At 36.1% G+C, this 26,995-nt stretch overlaps 1 protein-coding gene across 1 annotated transcript in view; it reads right to left on the bottom strand.

The window, feature by feature from the left end:
• Nucleotides 1–5,962: 5,962 nt before the first annotated feature.
• LOC149067449 (uncharacterized) overlaps nt 5,963–26,995 on the bottom strand; it is a 369,309-nt gene continuing 348,276 nt past the window's right edge. Inside the window, exons 54-62 of the mRNA XM_089252608.1 lie at nt 23,381–23,504; nt 20,422–20,523; nt 20,079–20,219; nt 18,809–18,943; nt 18,467–18,700; nt 15,488–15,655; nt 12,819–12,932; nt 12,214–12,287; nt 5,963–10,753 (exon numbers count right to left, since the gene is read on the bottom strand). Of these exons, the coding sequence (XP_089108734.1) occupies nt 10,468–10,753; nt 12,214–12,287; nt 12,819–12,932; nt 15,488–15,655; nt 18,467–18,700; nt 18,809–18,943; nt 20,079–20,219; nt 20,422–20,523; nt 23,381–23,504 (1,378 nt within the window). The 3' untranslated portion in view covers nt 5,963–10,467. The remainder of the gene's footprint in view (nt 10,754–12,213; nt 12,288–12,818; nt 12,933–15,487; nt 15,656–18,466; nt 18,701–18,808; nt 18,944–20,078; nt 20,220–20,421; nt 20,524–23,380; nt 23,505–26,995) is intronic.

Genomic DNA, 26,995 nt, shown 5'->3' with positions numbered 1-26,995 from the left:
AGAGTTGATAACAATAATAAAAAAAAATTCTGCAAAAAAAAAAAAAGAAGAAAAGGTGGAACCATATTATACACACGATGGGGCGCTCATGCTACGTACATGTTGCTTATTGTCCATCCATATACGAGTTCCGGCAACATTCTGAACGCGATTTCACGATTTCTCGTGATTCCATTGGTACACGAAAAGAAGTGCTTCGCCAATCACGACCCGAGGTATTATTCCACCATATTGTACGTTGGGCTTAGAAAAAAATACTATATATATGTGTGTATATACATTTATATATACGTATATAATAATAAAAGTTTTCCAATCCCGGATCTTTGATTCTCTTACACATTAACTAATCCACCAGAAAAGGAACAAAAATATAATGCGTTCGTATACTTATATGCGTTTCGCAAACCTTTTTCTCGCGTCTATTTCCGCGTAAAATGCTTTGCAATGGGATGATTGATGTGAAAAGAACGCTCTTCGTCACGTATTTCGTATTAATACTGAAAAAAAAACCACGAAATCCTGTATTTTTTGCTGTTTCTTGTGAGAAAAAAATTCAGAATCGGAAATAAATTAAAAAAAATTTCGTACTAATTCATAGAAATGAAGAAACAAAAGAATTCAATGAAAAATATATACCGAAATTGATGAAAGAATTTGATTTCAAAAGTATTTTTAGAAAACATTTCAGAACTAATGAGAGAGATTATTTCAGAATAATTGAAAGAAATAAATTCGAAATCAATAAAGATTCATATTTAATGCAAAAAAATTTCAGAATTAATAAAAATTCATATTTAATATAAAAATCAAGAAATAATGAAAATTTGTATTTGATGAAAAATTAATTTCAGAATTAATTAAAATTCGTTTCAATAAAAAAATAATTCGGAATAAATAAAATTCGTTTCAATAAAAAAATAATTCGGAATAAATAAAATTCGTCAATATTATAGACCCCCCCCCCCCCCCCACCCTTCTCATTCGGAGCCCTAGCAAACCCGTTGCCGTCTGAATCTAGATATCGCAGTATGAGTAGACCCTCGGGGGTTCATGGAAATTTTTTTTTTCACCCGCAATGCCTGAATGGTCAAGACCCTGCCTTTGATGAAGCCGAGATTACTAGTTTTGCCTATGAATTTATAGTGAAATATAGAGAAGTATTTTTTGGAAAATCCTGGCCTCTCTCTGGGATTTCAAAGCCGCCCCAACAACCTATGGGCCCAGCTGCAGGATGTGAGCACGGGGCTGTAAAACTAGATCAAAATACGTTGAATGCACATATCAACAAGACTGCCAAAAAAAGCTATTTTGTGATATTTTACGCTGTGTGGAGGAACACTTGCATCATCGCGGATGAAAAGAAATTCAAAAAACAAAAATAGCGGTTACATTACCCCTCTTTAAATGCCCGTGTCGGGCATGTGGTAGAAAAAAAAATACATGCCCGGTTTGAATTTTTACATGCCCCGGATATGTCGGGCAAATTATTTATCCAGTCCTGGAACTCGGTGTCGTCCTATCGCATGGGCCGTTTCGGATACGGGCCGGAGACCTTAAGTGCATAAGAGTCCTTGTGATAATGAAATTTGGTGCTATGATTTTTGAAAGGGGGCATAGAAATATATAAGTAGGTGGGGACCGCAGAATACCACTTTACCTTGGGGAGTCATGGTGTTATTGACCCCCTGCAGCGGTTCTAATCCGCTCGTGGGTAGACAAATTCTCTTTGTGTTCCTGTCTTTATTGTGTTCGTTGAAAAAACCGATTCCAGGTAGGTCCAGTGAAAACAGCTCAAGAATCGTTCACAACACCGTACAAATTACTGAATAACCAATTGCGAATGCTTTCATTGCATGATCCGCGCGCTAGTGTATACGCGCCTTTAAGACGTCCATGCCTGAACGCTCCAATGGATTTTCCCAACTTCAGCCATTTCAGTTTCAATTGATGCACATTTAAAAAAAAAGAAAGAAAAATAATTATTAGCGACACCTGCTGTTGACTTATAACACTAATTTCTCAATTGATGCATATTTCAGGAATATGTGTATGTCAAGGAAACACTTATTTTCTGGATGTTATGCTGAGGTGAACTCTGACCGTTCACACAGTCAATTCCTTCTGAAATTCTCTGCGACGCCCCAATATAGCTCGAGAAAGTTTTTATCTTAATTTTCCGAAACTAAGTTATAAAACCCCTTAAGCTTTTTTTTTATATAACGGATTTATCTTTGATTTTTCTCCTAAAATAGAAGCCTAGGTGAACTGCCGTTAGGCACGTAGGGACGGTAATTTATTTCTCTATAAAATACCTTTCAAGACTTTCTAAAAGCTAGGAGTTTCTTTTCGATTTTTTTGGCGCGAAATTCCGATGGTCGTGCATCGATTTTTCTTCTCGAATAAAAGCCTGCATAAAATAACCCTTTGGGTGCATTCGATTTGCTCTGATGTTTCCTACGAAATGCGAATGCACGCTAAGGAAATACCTCCTAGATAGGGGATTCTCAACATTTACTAGATGTGACCCAAAACTCACTCGATCAATTTTGTGACCCATCGGTCTATTTCGACTTGAAAAATGCGTGTGAAATATTCATAAATAACAAAGTTTTTCGAAATTTTTGAAACCAGTTACAGGTGTTTGAACAGGTGGACCCCGGATCAAACGGGGGTGGGGGGTCCAAAATCATCGAAAGCGTGGTTTTAGTTCTGAAATTTCATAATTTTAGAAATTTGTTGATTCTGAAATTATTTCATTAATTTTCAGTTATATTCCTCTCATTATTTTCAATTATTTATTTCATTAATTCTGGTACTTTTTTCTATGGAATTGTTTCGTGAATTTCGAAGTGTCTTTGCCAATCACGAACTTTCATTCATTTTATTTCATTTCGGGTAGGCCGGCCTACTCATATTTTTTTACAGATATTTTTCAGCATCCCAGTACATTGTATAATAATTTTAATCTTTTTTGAATGACATTTTTTCCAACCTTCCCCCCTTAAAAAATATATAAAATCAGGTATGAAGAGGGAGCACCCCACCCACTTAGAATGTCAGGCTCACAGCTCAGGCTGTCGAAATCGTTAAGACGTCCCTGAAAAATGTGGCTCAACGAATGGATTTAATAGGATTGCACTGTATATGGATTGGTACACCCCGTCTTATAAGCCCATGCAACACAAGTTTGGATCGCGACCCATAAGTTGAGAACCTGCGTCCGATGCTACGTAGCTATTTATTAGGAATGAGCTATCTAGGAAGTATTTGCTTCGAGTGGGCTTTAAAAAATGAAAATAATGTATCTTTTTTAACCCCCAGGCTGCGGGAATAGTCGCAAAAATACTGCTCTCAAAACAGCTGAATAAAAATAATTTCTTTTCTTCTCAGTTGTTTTTTGCGAAAGATAGATGATGGAGCATGCGGAAAATTAAGCTTAAGTTATAGGGTCAGGACAGTTGTTCTCAAGCTTTTATTGGCCGTGGCTCCCTAGCCTAATTCAAGATTCATCTGCGGCTCTCCAGAATATATAGTTTAGTAGATATTTTCATTTAAAAAAGGACATTTCAAAGCATAAATAAGCATACATATCTCAATATGGAAGGGTAGATCAACTTTGCTCTAGAATATTAAGAAGTCACCAACGAATAAGACAAATATACGAAAAATACAAAAACACCTAATGCATTTCGACGAGCAGTGGGTGTCGTCTTCAGAGAAAAAAAATATTTAACCACCAATTATACGGTGACCGAGGATACCACTTGGGTTGGATACCAAATCTTAACTATAAGTTGCTCAGCGGAAAGAAAAAGTACGTCTGTTCATTTCAAACGTCGTTGATTTATTGTCGTCTCTCTCTCTCTCGGTGACTTCTTAATAAATCTCATCTCAATATTTCCAGCTCGCCGAGACGTACACTCTGAGAAACACCGAGCTATTATGACCATGGCATTTCCCGAAACATTTCCGTAACTTTGGCCATCTCGACCTTTTTATAAAGATCCGTCCCGTTTTTCAATGAAACCTACGTGTATGTAGGCAATCGAATCAGGGATTGGAATCATTTATCCAATTTATAATTGGTTTATACTGTGATTTTTAGGAATCAAAATATAGATATTCATCTCGCCCATATTTGTTTTGCTTTTTTCCTGAATTACATTTTAATCCACTGCAATTTGCAGTAGTTCTTCATATATTTGCAGTAGTTTTTCAGTGATGATTGGCAGTTTTGCTTACTTTTGGCATAGTTTTTAGTGACAATTGGCCTGTGTATGCTAATTTCGCAGATGCACCGCGATTACACGATTTCAGCCAATCACATCTCTCATAATTTTTGTTTACGATAAGCCCCACTGCGATGTGTTGTGCTTTCGGTCAAAAGATGGCCTCGCTTTGTAATTACTAGAATGTATTCTGACAGATTAACAAGCTGTAAGCCAAATAAACATTGTTTATTTTAATTCGCGTAAGGGAGAAATTAAAATTCCGTGGTCAATTTTTGGTAGCGAGTAATGGTTTTCGGTTTCCAGTAAAAGTATGCTTTCGGTAGTAAACAGTTTTAGGACCTTCTCCGCCAGCTGAATTACTATAGGTCATAGCGCATCATACACACACAGACTAATGAATTATTACGAAAAAAATCGTGTAATCGCGGAACACAGCTATAAGTAAACTTTACTTCTAGCTCAGTGTCGCGGAATGAGGCTTTTCGAATAGACGTAATAATCAGCATCACTCCTGAGGGACATACACTGGATGGACCCCATAGAGATCAATTCCCGATTTTAGCGTAGAAATGTGGTAATTTAGTGGGGGTTTTCTGCCACATCAATAATTTTAAAAATTGAATTGAATCTTTGGTTTTCGAAGTATTGAGCTCACTTAGAGATACGAAGCCTAGAAAATTAAATATAAAATAATGAGCCAGACCCACTTTTGAGGTGGATATTCATGCAATAACATTGATTTCAAATTTTTATTTATATCTTCTCAAGCGGGAAAATTAGAATTAATGTCTCCATATTGTCTTATATTATCCAAATGCATCTCTCAATCCATATAGTTTAGGATGTTTTTAAATTAATTATGGGCCCATATAAATTACATCGAAGAAATTCCGCAGCTTTAATCAAGTATTTTTTGAAGGAAAAACAGGCAGATCGAAAACTTACGAGTTTAAAAAAAAATCGAAATTTCTAGCTCCCATTAAAAATAAAAGAAAACGATTCATTTCTGTTTCTTTGATTTAGATTTGTTTCTTTCGTGAATCGCACAGGATGCACTTGCGGATTATGCTGCCTGTATTTGGGATCCAAAAATCGCGCATTGTCCTCGAAAAATTATGGTCAGCGCACATGAGACACATTTGGTACAGAATTAGATATACCTAACGGGAGAATATGAAAACTTCAGTTTGAAGAGGAAAATCCAAAGCACCCTTGTTATGCCGTTCAGGCAAAATGAAGGGGGAGGGGGAAGTATCCGAAAATAATTAAAATATTTTTTTTTACATACGAATACAAGCGTAAAGGCCACTACAGGCAAAATGCCCTTTCTCGAGCAATTGGAAAGCCATTAAAATTTCTGAACTGAAGAATTCTGAATCAATCAAAAATTAAGAACACCAGAACTAATCACAGAATTAGAATTTTTTAAGAATAATTTATTCTCAAGAAATTAACTTTCTTAAAGGAAAATTAAATTAGGAAAATTAATTCTAATTAATTAATTTTCCCAATTTAATTGTTGTTAATTCTAAAAATTAATTATATTCAAAAAGAATGAATTAATACAACAGAATTATTTGCTCCATCTCCCACATTCGATTCACAGTCTTCTATTTGAGTGAAAAAGAAAATTTAAATTTATTCTTTGGTTCTATTTTCTGAAAAACGCATATGGAGGAAAACAAATTTTCTAGGCCACAAGCAAGACAAAGAAAAAAAGTGCTATATAACATAAAATTTGATTTTTTATTTCATGGACAATTGAATAAAACCACATACAAAAGTAAAATTATATACACTTGTATAAAAATAATATTCTCATGCTTATTAAAAAAATATCATTTGAGCCAACAAGTATACATACAGACTTAAAACAAGAAAACTCTTTCGAAATTGATTTTGTAAAAAAATTTATAGTCAGATGTTGAAGAGTTCACAGCAATTGACTGATGTTGTTTTGATTTGTAAACTCTAGTGTATAAAAAATATATTACACAGGAGATCAGGGGGCATCAGAGAAGCGCTTTTTAGACAAGGGGGGGGGGGGGGGATCCTCGGCAAAGCAACATCCAAAATTCATGTAAAAGATTTTCATTTCTGTATCGATTCTGAGATTCTTGAAAATGTTCACCACTCGTGCAAACAAAATGTCGAAAGACAAAAACTGTACTTCAGTTCGGCCAAAAAAAACTTGAAAACTTTTAAATTTAATTCTAATAGAAGCTTCAATTACCCCTTGATTCTTTCACAGCGGATTGAGAATTTGGGCAATGAGTATCTGACTGACAGAAGCTAAAGTTAGCTGGTTAATCAGTTTCTAAGCATTGAAAATTTTGCTCAATCGAAGAAAGTAAGGTATGTATGTATATATATATATGCATACATACCAGGAATTTACAAATGATTAGAGTAGTTTTACAATTTTATTATAGGCATATTACTCAACATATGATCACAAAATTTTACAATTACATAGAGAGCTTTGCAGTCATGCAGGTGCAGATTTAGGCGAATGTGTCTGAAGGGACAACTAATTGTGCAGATTCAGATACATATTTACAGGGGGGCCTAGGGGGTGTAACCAAATGTGGCAAAGTTCAGAGAGGTGGAAAATTTGAGGAATGAGTAGTAGAGAGAATTACCAGAATGGGAGAAGAGCATGGCAAATAGTTTATACTCCACAAAACACGAAACCATAAGTCTGATTAGACAGCGAGACACTAACAGTGAATGATTAAATGAGTGACCAAAGGGGTTTGCAACCATGTGAGTGAACAAAAGAGTGGCCATGATAACGATGAACAAGGTCAGCGAACAACTGAGTGACCTAGAGAGTATTTGAGCATGAAAGTGATCTGAAGATCAAGGGACCAGAGATCAGTGAGTGACCAAAAGAGTGTGTAAGCATGTGAGTGACCAAAACAATGATCTAGAAAGCAAGGGGCTAGCTCAGTAAGTGATGAAAAAAGTGACCAAAAAAGATCTGAGAGTGGGAGTGACCTAGAGATCAAGAAACCAGATCAGTAAGTGATCAAGAAAGTGTGCAACCATGTAAGAGACTAAAAGAGTGACCTAGAGAGTAAAGCACCATGTCAGTGAGTGACCAAAATCAAAGAATGAGGTACTATGTCGAATGAATGAATGAGCGCCAGAACTTTGCCACTGGACTTATCCTGTTGCCGAGATCTCTTCCAGCCCAGCTTCATGGCAGAGTCTGGAACATAGGTACTATGTCGGTGAACAACCAAAAGAGTTACCTAAACAGCAAGGGATTAGGTCAATGATCAGCCAAAATAGTGATCCAGAGTGTGTAGGAGCAGGGAAATCGACCTAGAGATCAAAAGACCAGGTTCATAAGCAATCATACCATTGTGAAAGCATGTGAATGACCAAGGGAATGAAACAGAGTGACTTCGAATGTGTGCAAGCATATAAGTGACCAAAACAGTGTGCGAGCATGTGAGTGACGTAGAGAGGTGTATTTAGAGGGGGCAAGACCAAAAGAGCTATGGCACAGGGCTGCAAATTTGAATCAATGAAATCAGACTTGAATGGCAGAAGGGCGGCAAAAACCATAAATACAGTATATACTCTTGTATAAGCCGAGTATTTTTTTGGAAAAATTTGTTCCTCAAGTGGGGGGGGGGGGGGGGGTCAGTTTTTGATGAGAAAATATCGGCCCCCGCAATCAGTAGTCATTTTTGTAGCCGTGTTTGAGAAACTAGCATTATTGGTATGGGATATGTTCGATCCCCACAGAACTGATAATGTCAAAGCTGAGACAAAGAAATTGAAAACATCATTGGTTGGTGGTGGCTAACGTTGATTGTACAGCCTTAAAATGTGAGCATCAACAAGCCTCTCAGACTATTTGAGGAATTTGTGGTTCGAATGGATGAGTTCTGATGATAAAGAAACTACAAAAAGTGGTGCCTTGAAGAAACCTGACATTGGCCTAGTGTGCCAATGGGTACATGAGGTGTGGAAGTCTGCTTCCACCAAAATTATCATCTGATCCTTCAAAACTTCAAAAAGTGTTGCATCAGCAATGCGATGGACGGAACTGAAGATGATATCCTCTTTGAAAGCGACAATGGCAATGACAGCCCAGATGAGGCCTGTTTTCTTGTTTCTGCAATGTTAGATTAGAATCATGAATATTTTATGAGACACGTGGCTCTCAAATTATTTATTTTGGTTTGATGTTGTGTGTGTACAGTGGTTTTGCTTTTGTCTGTGAGATGGCGCCATGCAACAATGTAGTGTTTTCACTATATGTATAGTGTCATTCTTCTGCTAACAGATATGTATGCGGATATTGAAAATGCATTCAAACCACATAGTTGCGAATACCGAGGGGGGGGGGGGGGTTGTGTGTGAAAAAACAAGAACGAAAATGCTGCATTCCCTATGATGATTTGATGGATTACCATGAGCTTGGAGACTTAGAAGAAACGGATTAAAAAGTTTGAACTATTTTCTATTGTAAATTTTCGTAAACTATTCATTTTGCATGAAAATATAATAATTTTTTTTTCTCTGAAATGATTTTTTGGGGGTCGGCTTATACACAGGTTTTCAATTTATTGCAGTTTTGGTGGTCCTGAAGTGGGGGGGGGGGGTCTGCTTATATGCGAATTGGCTTATACACGAGTATATACAGTATGTGTCTGTGTAGGTTCATGGGATTGATAGGCAAATTTTTTTTCTAATATTATTCAGCTCTAGGAAGAGGAACATCACCCCCCCCCCTCCCGTATTCGCAACTATGTGGTTTGAATGCATTTTCAATATCCGCATACATATCTGTTAGCAGAAGAATGACACTATACATATAATGAAAACACTACATTGTTGCATGGCGCCATCTCACAGACAAAAGCAAAACCACTGTACACACACAACATCAAACAAAAACCAAAATAAATAATTTGAGAGCCACGTGTCTCATAAAATATTCATGATTCTAATCTAACATTGCAGAAATGAAATGATGGAACCATTCCAATCATTTATAGAGAAGGCAGAACACACACCCTACTACAACTTCTAAACCACACATGCACGTTGTAAGCATTCCATTGAAGAACTTCAAACAAATTCATGCATCTCTGAATATACAGTGTCCTTTTGTCTTATGAAAGCAAACAACTCTGCAGTTTATTTTTGCCTGTTGTATTATGCATGAATTTTGAATGTTCTATTTGTTTATCAAAAGAAATTTACAAACATGCAGTTATACTCTAGTCAAATGTAAATATCAAATTATAATCATAAGTGAATGTGTCCAGCCATTATTAGACGATGACTGCAGTAGAGTCTCGAAACTTTGAGGTGCACAGATTATTCAAAATCCCTCTTTCAAAGCCTCTTTGCTTCCTACCAATAAAAAGTTTTCTTTCATTTTTCCAGGAAGGAGTTCTTAACAGGGTCTGAAGCAAACTTGATCCCTAGACTGGTTTCTTCGGCTGCCTTTCAGAACCTTTCACGCCCCCCCCCCCCAATGATAAATTTCCCATTTACAAAAAAAAACCCCATTCATATTGAGCCCTTGAGCCCCTGTCAGTCTCACTTATAAAGAGGCCACAGGTTTTGGCAGTTGTGCAATCAATTAAGGACAAAGCAGGTAAGAGTACAGGTCCTCCTCCCTCCGCTTGAAAATTTGTTTTCTATGACTTTTTGGATAATGCAAGTTTTCATTAATACGAGGTGGTCTCTGTCCTGTTCACATTGAATTATCGATACTCTACTGTACTTTCTATCTAATGCATTTGCCAACTGGTTACGTCAACCTCCCATATTACCAATTTTTTTGCATTTTCCGCTATATTCAAGGTAGAACATATCTATCTTGAGGAACTGATTGAACTGCTTCTTTTTACTTGACAAACTACGCCATGAAAATTTTGAAAGATTGGTTTCAAAATTTGATTTATGGTCATAGAACACTGATGACTCAGTCATCCATTTATAACATTCCTTTCTTGAATGCAAAAGAGCTTCCATTTCGGAAAACCCTAAGATACGAGATTTGTTGTAAATCAAATCTGAGTATAAAATTTGATTATAAAAGATGAATTAAAAAATACCAGACAAGTTAAAATCGTGACTTGCATCAGCAAAATGACATAAAATGTATATGAATATTTAAAAAAAATCATTAGCATGGACTTGAAATGGCGCACAATGATGGTGATCTCACTATATACACTCAAAAAATCTCTCGTAAAGTTTAAAAATACTCAGATACAAATTCACAACAGCTTCTACTTCTGGTTTTAATTGTTCTCACTTTGTTTTGAACGGGAACCGTACTGATCACATTGAGATAGCAGGAAATGGAATTTTCTGAACAAGATGAAACTGCTGAATTGAATTTCGGAACCCTTTTATCAGTGGCTGCCTCAGTTTCAATATTGAGGGAAGCATCCAGCTCAGCAGGTGGTAAATTTTTGCAACTGCTTTCTTTTGAACAATGTTCTTGATGCAAAGAGGAGTCACAACTGCTGCCATAAAAACTGGAAATCAATGTCAAATGAGTGTATTTTAAGCATATATACACATATAGTATGTGATGTTAATCAACGATGCAACACTTGGGTATTAGACAATCTCTGATAAAAGTTATAATTTTTTTTAGTACTTGATGGATTAACCAATGATACTTGGGTACTATGCATAATCGCCAGTAAAAGTGAGTAGTTTAGGAAAATTTACCAAACTTACCAAATTGCTCGAGATTATGCATAATAACCATCTCAAGCAATTTGGTAAGTTTGGTAAATTTTCCTAAACTACTCACTTTTACTGGCGATTATGCATAGTACCCAAGTATCATTGGTTAATCCATCAAGTACTAAAAAAAATTATAACTTTTATCAGAGATTGTCTAATACCCAAGTGTTGCATCGTTGGTTAACATCACATACTATATGCGGTAATTCATAAATGTATTGTGTCATTAAATCGGGTTGCGATCGCAAAATTTTTTATTATTATATTGAGAGATATCCAACTATATTCATCACACATACAAGACTCAGGATTTTTTTTTATATTTATCAAATTCACTAATTATACTTGGGTATTATGCATGATTGCAGATGAAGATGATGAATTTCAAGTATTTATCAAACTTACCAATGACACATGTGATTATTATGCATAATCTCTAGTAAAAGTGATAATGTTTTCAATGTTTATCAAATTTACTAATGACACTTGAGTATTATGCATAATCTCCAGTAAATGTGATGGAACCTCTAATCGCTTTCTTCAATTTTCTTTTTTTATCACTATATGCTGCCAAATCTAAGCTATTCCATTATTTAATTCCCCAAATGCCCTTTTCTTTTCAAGGTAAAGATCACGTACGTTATCTGTAAACCAAAGGGAGTACGATGAACAAACACGTTTTTCACGAAAAAAAGCTATGACGTCAAGTAAAACTGAGGAATGTTTCTCCGAAAACTCTGCCAATTGGTTTACGACCCCAATTCCAACTGGTCTTCGAAAATAATCACCAACTTTTCTCTCTGTAGTTGGTTCTATGAAAACAAGGAAACAGTCTTTTGTTAGCCACAGCAAAGTTACATGCAAAACTAACAACAAAATGGTCACTAGAAGAAAATTTGTCTCCCACCAAATACATGTTCAATGAGATTATCAGAATTATTACGAATCAAATCCAAAACAAAGAGAAGTATCCCAAGTGGATTTCGGCAACTGTTGACACAAGAAATTATCAAGAATTATCTCAAGAAAATCCTTCTAATAATGATCCCTAGCCAAAAGATTGTCTCAATAGATAGTTGAAGACCCCCTAATATTACAACCCTCTTATGCTTACCAATATAGAAAATCTCATATAGCTCAGAAATATAATTGGGATCCCTTATTTGAAGGGTCATGGCATACTCCGACAACAAGCTTTCAACGCTATTGAGTAAAGCAGAAAACGCACTTGTAAACTACTCACCTGATATCTTTTAAACTTTCTGAAAAAGATGAAATCGAAGAAAAATATTTTTCACCCTCACTTGTAGTGTTTTCCTGGAAAAATAAAAATGCACAAATAAAAATTTCAACATGTCTGTTATATGTTATGAATTATTAATGTACAAATATGTTAAATATTTAGCTCCAAAACAGTGCAAAATTAGTTCTTCATCCTGCAACTTTATTATTATTTTTACTAAATATTGATTGACTATTTATATAACAGAAATAAATTTCAGAAAAAATTAACACAAAAAACTCACACTTTCATATTTAATTATTACATTACATCATTCCCAAACTCAAAAAGACTTCTGATGGATGAAAAACATTTCTCACCTTAGAAAGGAATGTCAACCAATCATGATTCTCTAATCTGGTGGTAATTTTAAATTTCCAGAGTACTACACTTTTTGGAATCATGGATAATGTTACTATTTGGGTATTGTTATTACTTTTGCAAATCCCAGACTTAAACTTTAATAACATGGGAAAACCTTCATTTGCTACTACCATTAATTTTAATTTTATTAAATGCTCCAATTTCAGCCACATTAACAAAAAGAAAAAAAGATATGCCCATACCTCAGAGCTAATTGACCTATGAATTTCCACAACTGCTGTCTGTTTCACATACATTCTATTGACTTTTCTTAACAACTTTTCACTCAATATTTCCAGTCCAATCAGCATCAGGTCCTAAAGAATTATATAAACAGACACACATAAATATATTCAGTTTTAAACAAAAAATTTAATTTTAGTTCATACTAATGACTTGAGTAAAATTAAAAAAGTAATAATAATTTAGAAACACAAAATATGAAATTTAAAAAAAAATTCAACATGTGGGGCATAACATTTGAAGGAAAAATATGTCAAATCATGACCATTCCATTCAGATATGCAGAGACGTATTTCTGGATGTAACTGAATGAGGTTCATATCAAGGCTTTCGGAAGATGTTTGACTAAGTGTTCTTAATGTTTTGCATTCCACGCAAAATTTGAGCAAAGTCCATGGATCCCTGTATCAATAAAATAACGAAAAATGAAGGCCACGAACTCCTTTAAAAAAATAATATTCTCTGTATAGCAATGTAAAAACAATGAGTTAATGGTTTTCTCATCCAATCTCACAAACCCCCCCCCCCCCCGAAGTCTCTCCAAGGGCTCCTGATTAAGAGAACAACCACTTTTGACCCAAGTAAAAGTAGACAGAAATGGGCAAAGACCCCTGGTTTTAAAGTTCAAGCATGCAAAGCAAAAAATAAAGGTTCTTACATTAAAAATATTGTTGTGGAAATTTCAAGTTTCACTGAGGTTTGGGGCCCAGATGAAAGTACAGGGCACATCAGGATATCAGAGATAATTTAGTGGGGCAATTCGAATATTTTCAGAAAAGAAATTAATTATAGAAAATGTTTTTACTGTAAATAACTTCAACCTATTTCCATCTGCTTTCATAACTAATTGATGTAGAAAATGTAAATTAAAAGTCCCTAATACAGTGATACGTCTGCCAAAGAAGATCATTTGTTCCAGAATAACGTTCATCAGCCAAAACATTATAAAATGCCTAAAATGTCGAGATAAGTTTCTTTAAAGCACCGGTGGGGGGGGGGGGGGGGGGGTGCTATAAAAAAAGACAAAAACTGACATATTTCAGTTGACGGGCTAAAATGAAAAAGACTAAAAAATTGGATAAATGAGAATTTATATATAAGAGAAGATGAGATATACAAATACAAATACAACGCCACAACAGGCAAAATGCCCAACAAGGTGGCTGAGAAAAAGATGCCCAAAGAAGATCTTTCTATTTTACACTATGTGCATAACCAACACCAGCTTTAGTGACTCAAGTAGGTATTGATACAACGCAGTCAAGTTCATAGGTGCCCCCATCCGTTTGTGATTTGGTCAGCTCATTTCTGTATCTGATACATACAGATGAACAATGCCATCAGAGCCAGGAGTGCTGTAATTTGTGGCATGGGTCCAAGCACCCTTAAAATTGATTCAGAAATCAAAATTTCCTACATAAAGCTTAAGATGAGCACCCACACATTCGCAACACTTCTAACGTAATGCAGATGGAAAATATATAAGCTCTTAAAATATTCAGAGCAAAGCTTTGGTCCAGACTGTACAGTTTGATGCTAAGAGTCTTGCACTGAAAGGATGCATACAGTGAAAACATTGGCTCCTTTTTTTCTTAATGCATTTTCTAATGTCTAAAGCTTTCATTTTACATGAAATGGTTCAAAGGTTTCAGAAACAAAAACATATGTACATCTGGGGACAATATTCCAAGGTGAACATGATCTGATTCAGGCTCAAGTGGTGACAGTAATTTTGATGATGCTAAAATTAAGCTCACGACACGGTTGTTCTATGTTAGCACCATATTAACACAAATGTTTGTTAGCTGAATCTGTATTCATTAGCAGAGGCAGAAAAATCATGAAAAAATATTTGTTAGCCAAGTTATTTTTGTATATGCAGGTACAGTTGAGCCTGGATATAACAAAGTCACATGGAAACATAAAAAATTCATACTATCTGATATTCATTATAACAATACATGATAAATACTTGAGTTTAATGAGACAATACACTTGAACAACATTTCTCAACTTATGGGTCAGCGGACTAGAGAGGTGATCCTCTGATAAACTTGACAATTTAATTATAATTAAAATGAAAATTATTCACATGTGCCATAAATATTAACAATTTTCACACAGGTTTGGATAAATATTAGACCGATGTACTGTAAGTCAGTACTTTTTAAAGTGTGCATCGCTGCTTTTAAGGGCGTCCCCACCCTATGACAGAGGTAAGCTGTCCATATTGATGTGTGACTGTTCAATGTTTAAAATAATTGTATATTAGACTATTCTGGGTAGCTGCGATTAAATGCTGGCTGAAGCAAGGGAGCTGTGTGTGACAGAAACTTAAAGAGCCAATACTGTAAATAGCCAACTACTGCTCTAACTAAACTTACTCCAATTAAAAGAATTATATTCTTGCCAAAACACTTTGTTCTATCTGATATTCATAAATATGGTGATTCATTATAAAAGATACTTGTAACACTATTTTGACATTGCTGGTTCACTGGGGGGGGGGGGGGGGGTGAATTTGTTATATAACCAATACTTCATAATATCAGATTCTGTTATAAGTGGGTGCAATTATACAATGCTTTGTCACTTTAAACTGATTTAACACTACATATAACAGACTCACAGCTGAAAATCCATATTCTTCTCTCACGGAGAGAGTTTCTTCTTCTTTTTGAATTGTGAAATGTTTCTTCAGTTTGCTTTTCACAGCACTCCCAATATCTTTCAAAGGAATCTCCTGTGACCTATCTTTACAAACTCTTTTTCGAGACTGCATCAAAACCGACCGTATCTGAAATAAGAAAACCAACAGCAATTCAATAATATTATGAAAGAATGAAACTGCAGTATCAGCAAGTCATCTTACCACAAATAACTCTTTCAAATTAATGAAATGCTATTCCAAGTAAATGCCAATTTCCACCAATCACTTAATTATCTATCATCAAAGTTTAATACAGCTGAATCCTGTCATAATGAACTCCAAGAGACCGAAGAAATCACTTTGTTATAACAAAATTTCATTATAAAGGAATTCCGGGTTTTTGTATTGTACCTATGTAAACTTATATGGGAGATTAGAAAAGGGTTCGTTAAAATGAATTTGTTTTTGCCATAACGGTATTCCTTAGAACAGCATTCAACTGCATCTCAACTCAACTTTTTGATACAATATTGTTTACAATAACTGCTCAGAATTATGGAATCATATAAAAGAATTTATTAAATACTTGATTATAGTAGGGAAATATATTTAAACAACTTTTGGCTCAAAAAGTATGAGTTTTGATTGAGATTGGAGCATATATAGATGTATAGTAATATAGACATTAATCATCATTTGAAGTGGGCTATAAAATTTAGATTTTAGCTCTTGAATTTATGGTGAATTGAAATGAACCAAATTAAATTAATTACTGTATTAGAAAGAAAAACCATGAAAGAAGTTACAGCTATTGTGGTAAGTTTGTTAGTGTAAAATCTGACCTGACCACTTGAGAACAACCAAAAACGACAAAAATAAATAAATAAAAATCTGTGATTCAATCCACAAAAGAGGTTTTTGAAAGAAATATGTATATTTATAAGATGTTCAAGGTCCCAATCAAACCCTTTCAAATATTTTTACTCTCCCCACTTTTTCAGTCAACATTTTACAATAACGCAGGAATGCAAGTGCTTCATCCAATTTGGAGCAGTAACCTTCCATTTTTTGGAGCAAAAATTATGAAAATGGAGCAGAAGTAAAGACAGGCTTTACCAGTAGTATAAGGGGAATTTAATAAGATAACTAAGGCAATTTAATAAGATAACTAAGGCAATTTAATAAGATAATTAAGGTAATTTAGAAACAGATAATTCTACATCAATTTCCTTCACAAATTAAAATCCATTAAAAATTTTTCTGAAGTATTTGCCACTGTTAAAGCATGCAATACTGAAATAGTAATATCAATTGCTTGACTTTTTTTTCAAAACATACACATGCATGCTTAAAGCCAAAGCAAGAATCTCCACACACACACACCCACCCAGCACGACAACATATTAAAAAAAATCACTCACAATTTTTTTTTAATTTCCAAACAATTTTAAAGTTCATTTAAATACAACACCCCATGGACACTGAGACCTAGGAGCTCAGGCCCCTGAGCAAGTTTGAGAGAAAGCTGAAGTTCTCAAATAATTCATGAACATTCAATGCAATCCATCCCAATACAACCCTGCATACTCCCTTTAGGTTATATATATATGGTTGTCTGGCAACCCTAGACCCCTACCAAAGTTTTGTCGTATCCTTTGGCACCTATAGCAAAAATTTCTGAAACAAGCTTCGTGGAAACACCCACTGAAAATGCATCCTGCACATGAAAAACTACTAAACACACTCTTGATCTGTATTAAAATAGGTCCACACCAGCTCCGTTGAATTCCAAAGTGCAAAGACATGTAGCAATAGTGGGCTCAAATCAGAGCAGAACCTGGAACATTGCTAAACAGAGCAATGTGTGAGTGATCGAGCACTTTGTTCCACATATGTAGAACACACTAGTACCCAATCAATCATCACGCCAAACAGTGATCGGCATCAGAAGAAAACTGTTAAATTGTTTTTTAACACTGTTAAATTGTGTGTGATGTTTAAATTGAATGTACATGAATGAGAGCCAATTTCTTCACAGACTGCATTATCTTTTAAACGATGAACAGACAAAAAATATTGAAACCGGTAAAATAAAAATATAAAAAATTAGACGGGAATGTTGTTTACAAGAACCGGAACCATCATGTGAGAGTACAAACATAACACAAGCAGATTTTTTTTATTTGACAGCCAACAAATCATTTACCCACATGTGGGGCAAACCCAGTAGATGTTGTGTACACTGCAAGCAAATTTTTGGAAGCACTTATTTTCACACGCGATCCGCACGACTGTCAGACAGGGGTTGATTCAGGGTAATGTGTCGGGAGAGGGAAGCACAATCTATTTTGGGTAGGTTCATTCAATTGCCCATATTTTATGGGCTAGACTAATTTTCCCATATTATTCAGGCTCTTGGGGGAGACGATTGTACCCCTCTGGATCTGCGTCTGCAGTTGAAATCAGAAAACCTGCCTGCACTTCAAAAACGACCAGCACAACAATCCAGAATTGCAGCAAATGCAAATTTTGTAGCAAGAGAACCGTTTCGGCGCAGCCCTTGCATCCCTGAACAATAATGTTTTTCTATCATACCACTGGATACCTAATAAGTCAAGAAGACAAGGGGCAAGGTCAGAAGGTCAGGGCCATTTTAAGAGCATCACGTGGCCCCCCCTAGCTCACATGATTTTTCTGAGGCTTTACCAGACAAATTTACATGCTTACTCTAGGAAATTTTTACCATGTCTCAATTTTGTTAGGTACCCCAGGTTGTGCCCAAGTGGGCCCATGCATCAACATAGCACTGGGTAAGATTGAATTTCCTTTTTACCCTCAAAATCTAACCCATATAAAAGTCAACCCCCCTCTAACAGTGGAGTGAAGTTTTGAAAAAAATTAGTCAGCTTAAGCACAAACACATGCAGTAATAATAATAGTTTAAACATAAATTCTCACCATGGAAAGGAATAGAAGAAATATGATCATAACCATGATTTGGTATAATCCAAATACCACTGTCTCTGCAATGCCACTATAATTCTTGACTTCTGGTTTTCTCACATCCTTCAGCAGTAGACCGATAAGTCTGGATATTAGTAGCATTGGGTGATCTGTAGATGATGCACTTCTTGGCCAATGTAGGGCATGAGACAAATATCCTATGTCAAGAATCAGGAAAATTCCAACAAACTGCATGGAAATAAAAAATTATAAGTCAAAATACCCAGATATTTCTGTTGTATCATCATACATTCATGAAAAACATTATTTTTCTTCTTCAATACATAACATACATACCCCACAAAAGAAAAGCTCACAGCGGCATCTGAGAAACTGGTCAAGATGAGCATGTAAGAAGAAACTGAATTTGGACAGCTGCAAGATTTCAAACTGATGCAGGAGCAACAGAAAACTGAGAATATTTCTGGACGTCTGAAATGACAAAGTTAAAAAAAAGCTACCTAAATCACAATAGATGAATGGAAAATATTCAATAGTATTATAGCCTCCGATACATTCATGTAACCAACAAAAACTAAAAAAGTTATAAAATTAAGAAACAAATGAGGATTTTACTGAATGATTTTGTAACAGGAATGGATAAGAAAATTCATAAATACTTCATAAATGCACAAAAATTGAAGAAATCATCATATTGAGGTGTGATTGGCAGTTTTTTGTATCGCTGACATTGAAGAATTTTTTTTTTCAGTTAGTTGAAGTTACCAACATCACTGACACGATTGCAAACACCAAAAAAAAAAAATTACTACAACACACTAAATGCATCTTATGAACATTTTCATAGGGAATTTCCAACTAATTGGTGCATACAGGAAAGTGCTATATGTATATGCATGAGGTTCTAATGTATTTATGAGGTCAGAATTACCAAAGTTTTATGTTCAAGAAGTGCCGCCATCTGTCTTCCATACTGGAAGTGAAACTGGTACATATAAAAAATACACAACAGGATGCAAACCATAAGATGGTTAGTGAAGACAGAGTGTCCAATAAATTCTAAATTCTCCATGCATGTAACAAGTAGGCCTATATGAGTAACACGTTTTCTGAAAAGGCCTCAAGTTTTCCATAAAAAAGTTTCATGCACAAGCACTTTATGACCTAACATTTTCCACAATGAACACAGTCAACATGACTGTGAAACGAAAGAAATGGGAAAATGTAACTTAGTAATCAAAAAAGGTAGAATATAAAAGTTAATAGCACAGTTATATATGTGGCATTGTTGAATTATAATGAAAAGCCACCATGAAAAACAAAGGAAGCATCACCAGAGTATCAGGAAAAACCTAATATGCTCTTGAACTTGTTTCTAGATAAAAATTTAAGACAATCAAGTTTTCATCATATAAATGTTACTGCCGTTGTATTTTAAATGGGTGTCAATAATGAAATGTTTGTATTGTGAGCAAAGATAAAGAAATACGTAATTCCCACTAAGTGAATCTATCTTTACGAAATTTTACTGTATTGCACAAAGCTTCAGAGAAGATATCACGAGAAAAATTAAATCTGGATGAATATATTCAATTAATTTACAAACCATCTCCAACAAAGACAGCCAGATGATATCAGAAGGTTGTATGTTCGTAATATTTTTCAGTTCTAGAAGAGTGTCCTTCATCTTAATCTGGTAAAGGGTTGAGCACATTATGTATGCTAATGAAACCATGATGAAGAGAACCTGATTTAAAAAAAATCACACATACGTATTATATACACAACATATGTATCACAAATATACAAAGAACTCAAAATTAATAGCTTGTTACAATTGCTGTTTTTATCATTAAAATCAATCAGCATATTTTTCTCTTCTACTATCACTATAAGTCAAAATTGAGATTTCTTTCTAATTGTGCCAAAATTTTGTAAACAAAATTTACTTTTAAATAGTTTCCCAACTTGGACCAAAACAATTTTCCCTCTTTCAAAGCTTTCCAGGTGGTCTTTTTGGTAAGGAAACAAACAACAAGCACAAACAGTATCTAAGGATATAAAAACCAAATTTTTACATTTCATGTTCAGAAACTAATAACAAAAATCATTTCATTTTGAACAAAAGAGTCCAGAACCAACTTTAGAAAGTTTGAAGAGATAAATTAACATAATTTCAGAATGCTAATTAATGCAATATAGTCAGCTTCTATGTTCTGATGCACAACGAACTCACAATAGCGGTATTCATGTTTAACTCTTGTAATTAGAACAGCAGTATACTGACCACATTTTATAAAAATATATATAGAAATTGGGATCCCAAACAAAGAGAAATCACCAATTGTAAACAAAAATGATGCCAAAGGTGACCGAAGTTGTCAATTATAACCAAAATCACCAATGGCAGGAAATAAAGCACTACTGTAAATTGTAGTGAATTAAATGCATGGAAAAAAATACCAAGCATGACAACTATGAGAGTTAAATATTTGTATTCATAATTATCCTGACATAATTCTGCGGTGTTTGGTTAGAACATGATATCTCCAAAAAATGACATCTTAATCTAAAAGTAAGTCTTGCTAATTATAACCAATTAGAAGTGAGATAAATGCACAAATACGTGCGTACGGCTAAACAACATGCTGATGTAGGATATTTCCATTTGTATTTGTGTGTATGCTTTCTTTTTGATTTCTAAATGATAATGAAAATGCTTGTGTCTCAAAAATGTGATTTTGGAGTAATCATGTTCTGACCCAACACAGAATTAATAAGTTGGAAAAATAATTTTAATTCTTAATTTCAGTAAATAACAAATATTAAAATAGGTTTTGTTGAAAAAGACAAGACATTTTTATGAAAACATCGAGAAAGGCAAAACTACGGGAATGTCTCCTGAAATATGGATCATATGGCTATCCTAGAAGTTCTTGACCTGCAGAAGAGGGTTAAAAAATTGTCAATGATATACAGGGTGTGTTCCATAAGTAGAGACCAATTTCATAAAAAAGCATTTATTGGACATATTCGTACAATTAGTTAAAAATATTCAAAATAGCCCCCTCCTGCGTCGATACATTTATGGAGACTGTGTTTTTAGGCCTGCAAGGCCTTCTTCGGGAGGTCCTTTAGAGCCGATGTAATATGAGCCTGGATGTTTTCAATCATGTCCCAATGTTTCCCTTTCAAGGCTCCTTTTAAGCTAGGAAACAAAAAAAGAAAGTCTGGGGAGCCAGGTCAGGACTGTAGGGAGGCTGGGGAACCAGTGGGGTATGGGTCCTGGCCAGGAAATCGTTGACAACGAAGGCGCTGTGGCTTGGCGAATTATCGTGATGAAGTTTCCATGCGTCCTTGATGTCACTTCAGCAGCACGCAACCCTCCTTTTCAACCTTTTGAGCACTTCCAAGTAAAAAGCTATGTTCACAGTGGTCCCGGTAAGTACCAATTCATGATGGACAATGCCTCTGACATCAAAGACAACAATGAGCATAGTTTTGATCCTGGACTTGCTCATGCAAGTCAAACAACAACTGTGCCTTCTTGGGCAGGGGGGACGATGGGGTACGCCACTCTGAACTCTGCCTTTTTGTTTCCGGGTCGTATTCAAAAATCCATGACTCATCACCAGTGATAACTGAGTATAAAAAATTAGGATCCTTTTCACACATTTCCAAGAATTCTTGGCACCGGAGCACTCACATGTCCTTTTGTTCGTCGGTCAACACTTTTGAGACCAGTTTGGCGCACACCTTTTTCATGTTCAAATCTTCAGTTACAATGCGATAAACAGTTGTTTTTGTCATCTGTAGATTTTCTGCTATCCATTGAAGGCTCAACCGTCGGTCAGATTTCAAACAAGCATGCACACGTGTAACATTTTCGTCAATTCGGGAGCTTGATGGATGTCCACTGCGGGGTTCGACTGCAACATCCTTTCGGCCCTCCTTGCACGATTTGAGCCATCGGTGAACTTGTGATTTGGACAAGCTATCACTCCTAAAGGCCTGCTGAATTAATAGAAACGTTTCGGTGGCGGACTTCCCAAGTTTAAAACAAAATTTGATAGCAAAACGTTGTTTCATAGAATGATCCATCACGTCATGTTACATTAAGCTCAAAACAGGCTTCCCAGAATGCACGTCCTGACTTTCCTGCAGCTCGGAGCTGACTGTGAATGGGTGCGTTATGAAGTTAACAACCCCTTCCACCTAGCCCAGCAGGTTAGAGGGTGCTGCGGTGTATAGTCACATCTGGAAAAAATTGGTAAAAAGTAAAAATTAAAGTTCAAAATCTCCCTAAAATTCTGTTAATTTTACCAAGCAGAGATGGAGGAAGTTCAGAAAACAAATTCATGTGCCTCTGCAGGAATTGAATGACAACCTTTTACTATCCGGATGATCGCTCTACTATTTTGCTACAGGGGGTTGACAGATTCTTCTCTTGAGCATATATGTGTGTGCTGAATGGAACTGCGAATAGTCACCCTCCTGATTCCGCTAATATAGCTGTTACCTATAGAAGTCCCTGGTGACATATAAAGAGAAATGTGATGTCACTCTCTGCTGTTCGTATGGAGTGCAAAAGGTTGGGTATGAAGCAGTTTGTATGGTTGGCGGTTAGATTCCCCATGGCATGTCAATCCCCATAATGGTCAATGTCCCCCCAGTGGCATGTCAATTTCCTTTCCGAATTTCATCCACCTCCACTTGGTATCCAGTCTTTTGTACTCTTTATGAACAGCAGAGAGTAACATCGTTTCTCTCGACAATGTCACTATGAAAGACAGAAATGATCTTGGTTTGATTTTCAAAGGACTTTGAGTAAATACAATAATTATAGTAAAAATTGATGAATTAATAACTGTTTTAATCAAATAAAACGTTTGAATAAATAGTGCTCACTTCACATAAAAAGTGCAGGACATACTGGTAAACAGACAGCTGTTGCATGCTGGCTTGGTCAGAATCAACTATGGTATATGCTTTATTCAATGAATCATCTACTTTAATTTTCACAGAAACAGACCTAGAAAAAAATAATCATTTTAGTTTTAACAAAAAAAAATCAAACTGTGAATTAGATTAAGTTAATATCAGAATGATTTGATGTTTGCAATAACCATTGCAATGCTGTGGAGAGACTCTTTCTCGAAAAATTATTATGGGAACCATATATATATATATATACACTCATTGCCATAAAAATTTGCGCACCCAGAAGAAGTCGTCAAAATGAAACAAAATTTTACACATGTAAGTACTACGTTGATATAAGTAAGTGATTAGAAAATCCAAGAAAAAGGATAATTTATTGCAGAAAAAAATTCAGATGAACAGAAGTTTTAGTACTCTGTTGGACCCCCTCTAGCGCAAATGCACAATGCGATACGAGCGGGCATTGAGGCATACAAGTTCCGTATGATGTCCTGAGACATCTCGTTCCACAGTTGCTGTAAATGCGCCTCTAGTTCGACCAACCTCGTAGGGTGTCCAACTTGCCGTCCCAAATGATCCCAGATATGCTCGATTGGTGACAAATCTGGGGATAGAGCAGGCCAGGGAAGGGTGGTAATGTGGCGGAGGCAGTCTTGTGACATGCTTGCTGTGTGTGGCCTAGCATTGTCTTGTTGAAAAATGGCTCCTGGGAGCCCTGCCATGAGAGTGGCAACACATGTGGCTGAAGGATGTTATGGACGTACCGCTGGGCTGTCATTGTGCCATGGATCAATATTAGGGGTGACCGCGTATCGTAAGCAATGGCACCCCATACCATGACACCAGCTGTGGGATCGGTGTGTTGCTGTAAAGCGAAGGCAGGATTGAAGCGTTCACCACGGGGCCTCCACACACGAATACGATTGTCATCACTGCTCAAGTTGAATCTCGATTTGTCGCTGAAGACGACCTGGTTCCATTCCATTGCAGTCCAATCCCGTCGTGCTCAACACCACTCCAAACAGGTGGGTGTCATTGGCAGCACACGTAATGGGCACCGCGATACCAGATGTCCTTCAGCCAGGCGCCTTGTGATGGTTCGGGAAGACACAGGGGCCCGTAGTGAAGCTGCTGCCTGTGTCTCTACACGTCAGTTGGCTCTACACGTGCGTTTCGGATGATGTGACGGTCTTCTCGACGACTGGTCTGTCTAGGGCGTCCTGAACCTGGTCGCAATGTAAATTACGTCTCTTCTGTCCACTGGTCCCAACACCTCCTCACAGTAAAATCAGAATGGCCTAGTTGACGAGCTACTCGCCGAGCTGACCACCCAGCTTCCATCATCCCGATGATTCTTCCCCCATCGAACTCTGACAACTGCTCATATGGTCTTCGATGGCGGCGTAACGGCATGTCTACCTCAGCATTTCCTTTGCAAACGATTAAATACACTCCAGCAAGCTCTGCTTACCTGTTTTATACTCCAAGGAGAACGAAGTTCAACGCCCTCTAGTGGCATTACGCAATCATGCTGCATTTCTAATCATTTGCATATCTGCCCGACATGTACCTTCAGGCCAACTTTCGTTTCGATCCCACAATTATTTCTTGGTGCGCAAATTTTTATGGCAATGAGTGTATATATATATCCATGGAAAATTTAATTAATTCAGACCATTGAGGGAAAAGCTGAATTTCAAGATGATATGAGGAGCTTATTTTAAAACTGGAACATTTCCATTTTTGCTAAATTTACAGTAGAAGTAGAATTCCCCCCCCCCCCACCCCCCCGGAATGGACTGTTTTAAAAAAGTAGAAATGAGAGTGGCATAGGAATATTTAAATATTGTTTCCTAATCAACATTCAAGGGAGTTATCTACATTGAAAATTTTGAAATGTTCCATTTTGAAAGAAAATTAGTGGAAATGTTACCTTCTCTGATCAAAATTGTGAGCATTAAGTTTGAAAAAATGGAAATTTCTATGCCACCCGTTGATTCCATCCAGAAGGTTTCACCTGGCCCTAAGTAAGGTGCCCTAACTTCTCTCTTGTGAATAACATAAAAAACACAGTTCATTATACAGTGGAACCTCCATAAAGGACACTCCCACCAACTGTAGCATGAGGGGATTGCAGATTGCCAGTGGAGGCCCCACTGTGAGTCGTCGTCCACCTCAGTTGAAGAAAATGTTATAATAAATGTGCACAATACGTTTTTAGTTTAAAATATCTGAAAATATGTTTATACATGAAATAAGTGCAATATTTACCTTCAAGCCGATGGTGGGCCATGGACTGTGCTGTACAGTTTATAACTACATAAAAGTCTTCAACATGTCATAAGCCTAATGTTGTAGACCCCGGTCAGGTCTTCAATGTTTACATTTGTTTTGTTACCAGATTCTGAATGTCATAATTGCATGATATTGTTTTATTATGTAAATGTATGCAGATTAGATTTTGTCTGCCAAAAATATTATGTTTATTCCAGTGATGTTGAGTATCGAAGCTGATTGGTTCCTGTAATCATGTGTGATGGGAAATTTCCTTTTATATACCAGCAGTGCTATGAACAGTCACATTTCATTCCACTTCATTCTGTGTTCTCTTGGAGCCATACATTGATATATCTGCAGCATGCTTTGGCACCTCCTGATCCATCAAATCATTGTACTTCTCTTTTTGGTGGTCATCACTCTGACTGAGCAGAAAACGACTGGAAAGTAATAGTTTCCACATAAAACTCGTGCCAATGCCCATAATCAGAGATGGGATCTTGCTGAGGATGACGGAGATGTGACTGCACCATCACTAGATTGCTCTCAACGCTGTTCCTGTGGGACTTGCATTGCTATCACATGCTCATCCCCTTGGACTGTTCAACTGAATAATGAAGCACTGGTTCCTGTGATAAAGGACATGTTGCAAGGTGTCCCACTGGATCAATTAGGTGAGCATTTCCCAATAACTAACTGTGACAGTTTTAGTGCTAAAACCCCAAAAAAAAGTTGCATTATGTTGTTCAAACGTAAAATGGTTTAAAATTGTAAAATTTAAAATTTAACATTGTTAGTAAAGGATTTAAGTGGAAAATTGTTGTCATTCTTTATTGCCATCCACTGATGATTTATTATTGGGAAACAGAAAGATTAACCAGGAATGCACTAGTAATGGTACACAGCAGACACATTTTTGAATTACGATGATGGGGCTGAATGCATTTTACTATCAATTAATAGACACTCCCCTCATTAGCAGACAGAATTTTCGATCTCATTGGTGTCTATTATTGAGAGGTTCTACTAGGATGCAAATTTGAAAGTGCTTCTGAAAAATTTGCCATTTAAAAAAAATCGGAAAATTGCTTTGTTATGTTCCCTTCCAAATAAATAATACTGAAGTGACTGAACAAGGTGGATATGTTCCCTTTTGATAGAAACGACACATTTTACATTATAATCTTGACAAAAAATATTTCAGTTCAAATAAACCCTGTTGGATAATCCAACAGTGCTCATCCGAAAATTCAGAAATCATTGAAAAGTGTGTTTTGAAAAAAAAAGTGGAAATGTTCTTTTTTG

The sequence above is a fragment of the Pholcus phalangioides genome, unplaced genomic scaffold, assembly GCF_987345545.1.
Source record: "Pholcus phalangioides strain wild (caught in Gottingen) unplaced genomic scaffold, Ppha-v1.0 ptg000030l_1, whole genome shotgun sequence".
NCBI classification, from domain to species: Eukaryota; Metazoa; Arthropoda; class Arachnida; order Araneae; family Pholcidae; genus Pholcus; species Pholcus phalangioides.
This window is presented reverse-complemented; position numbering and strand designations above follow the sequence as displayed.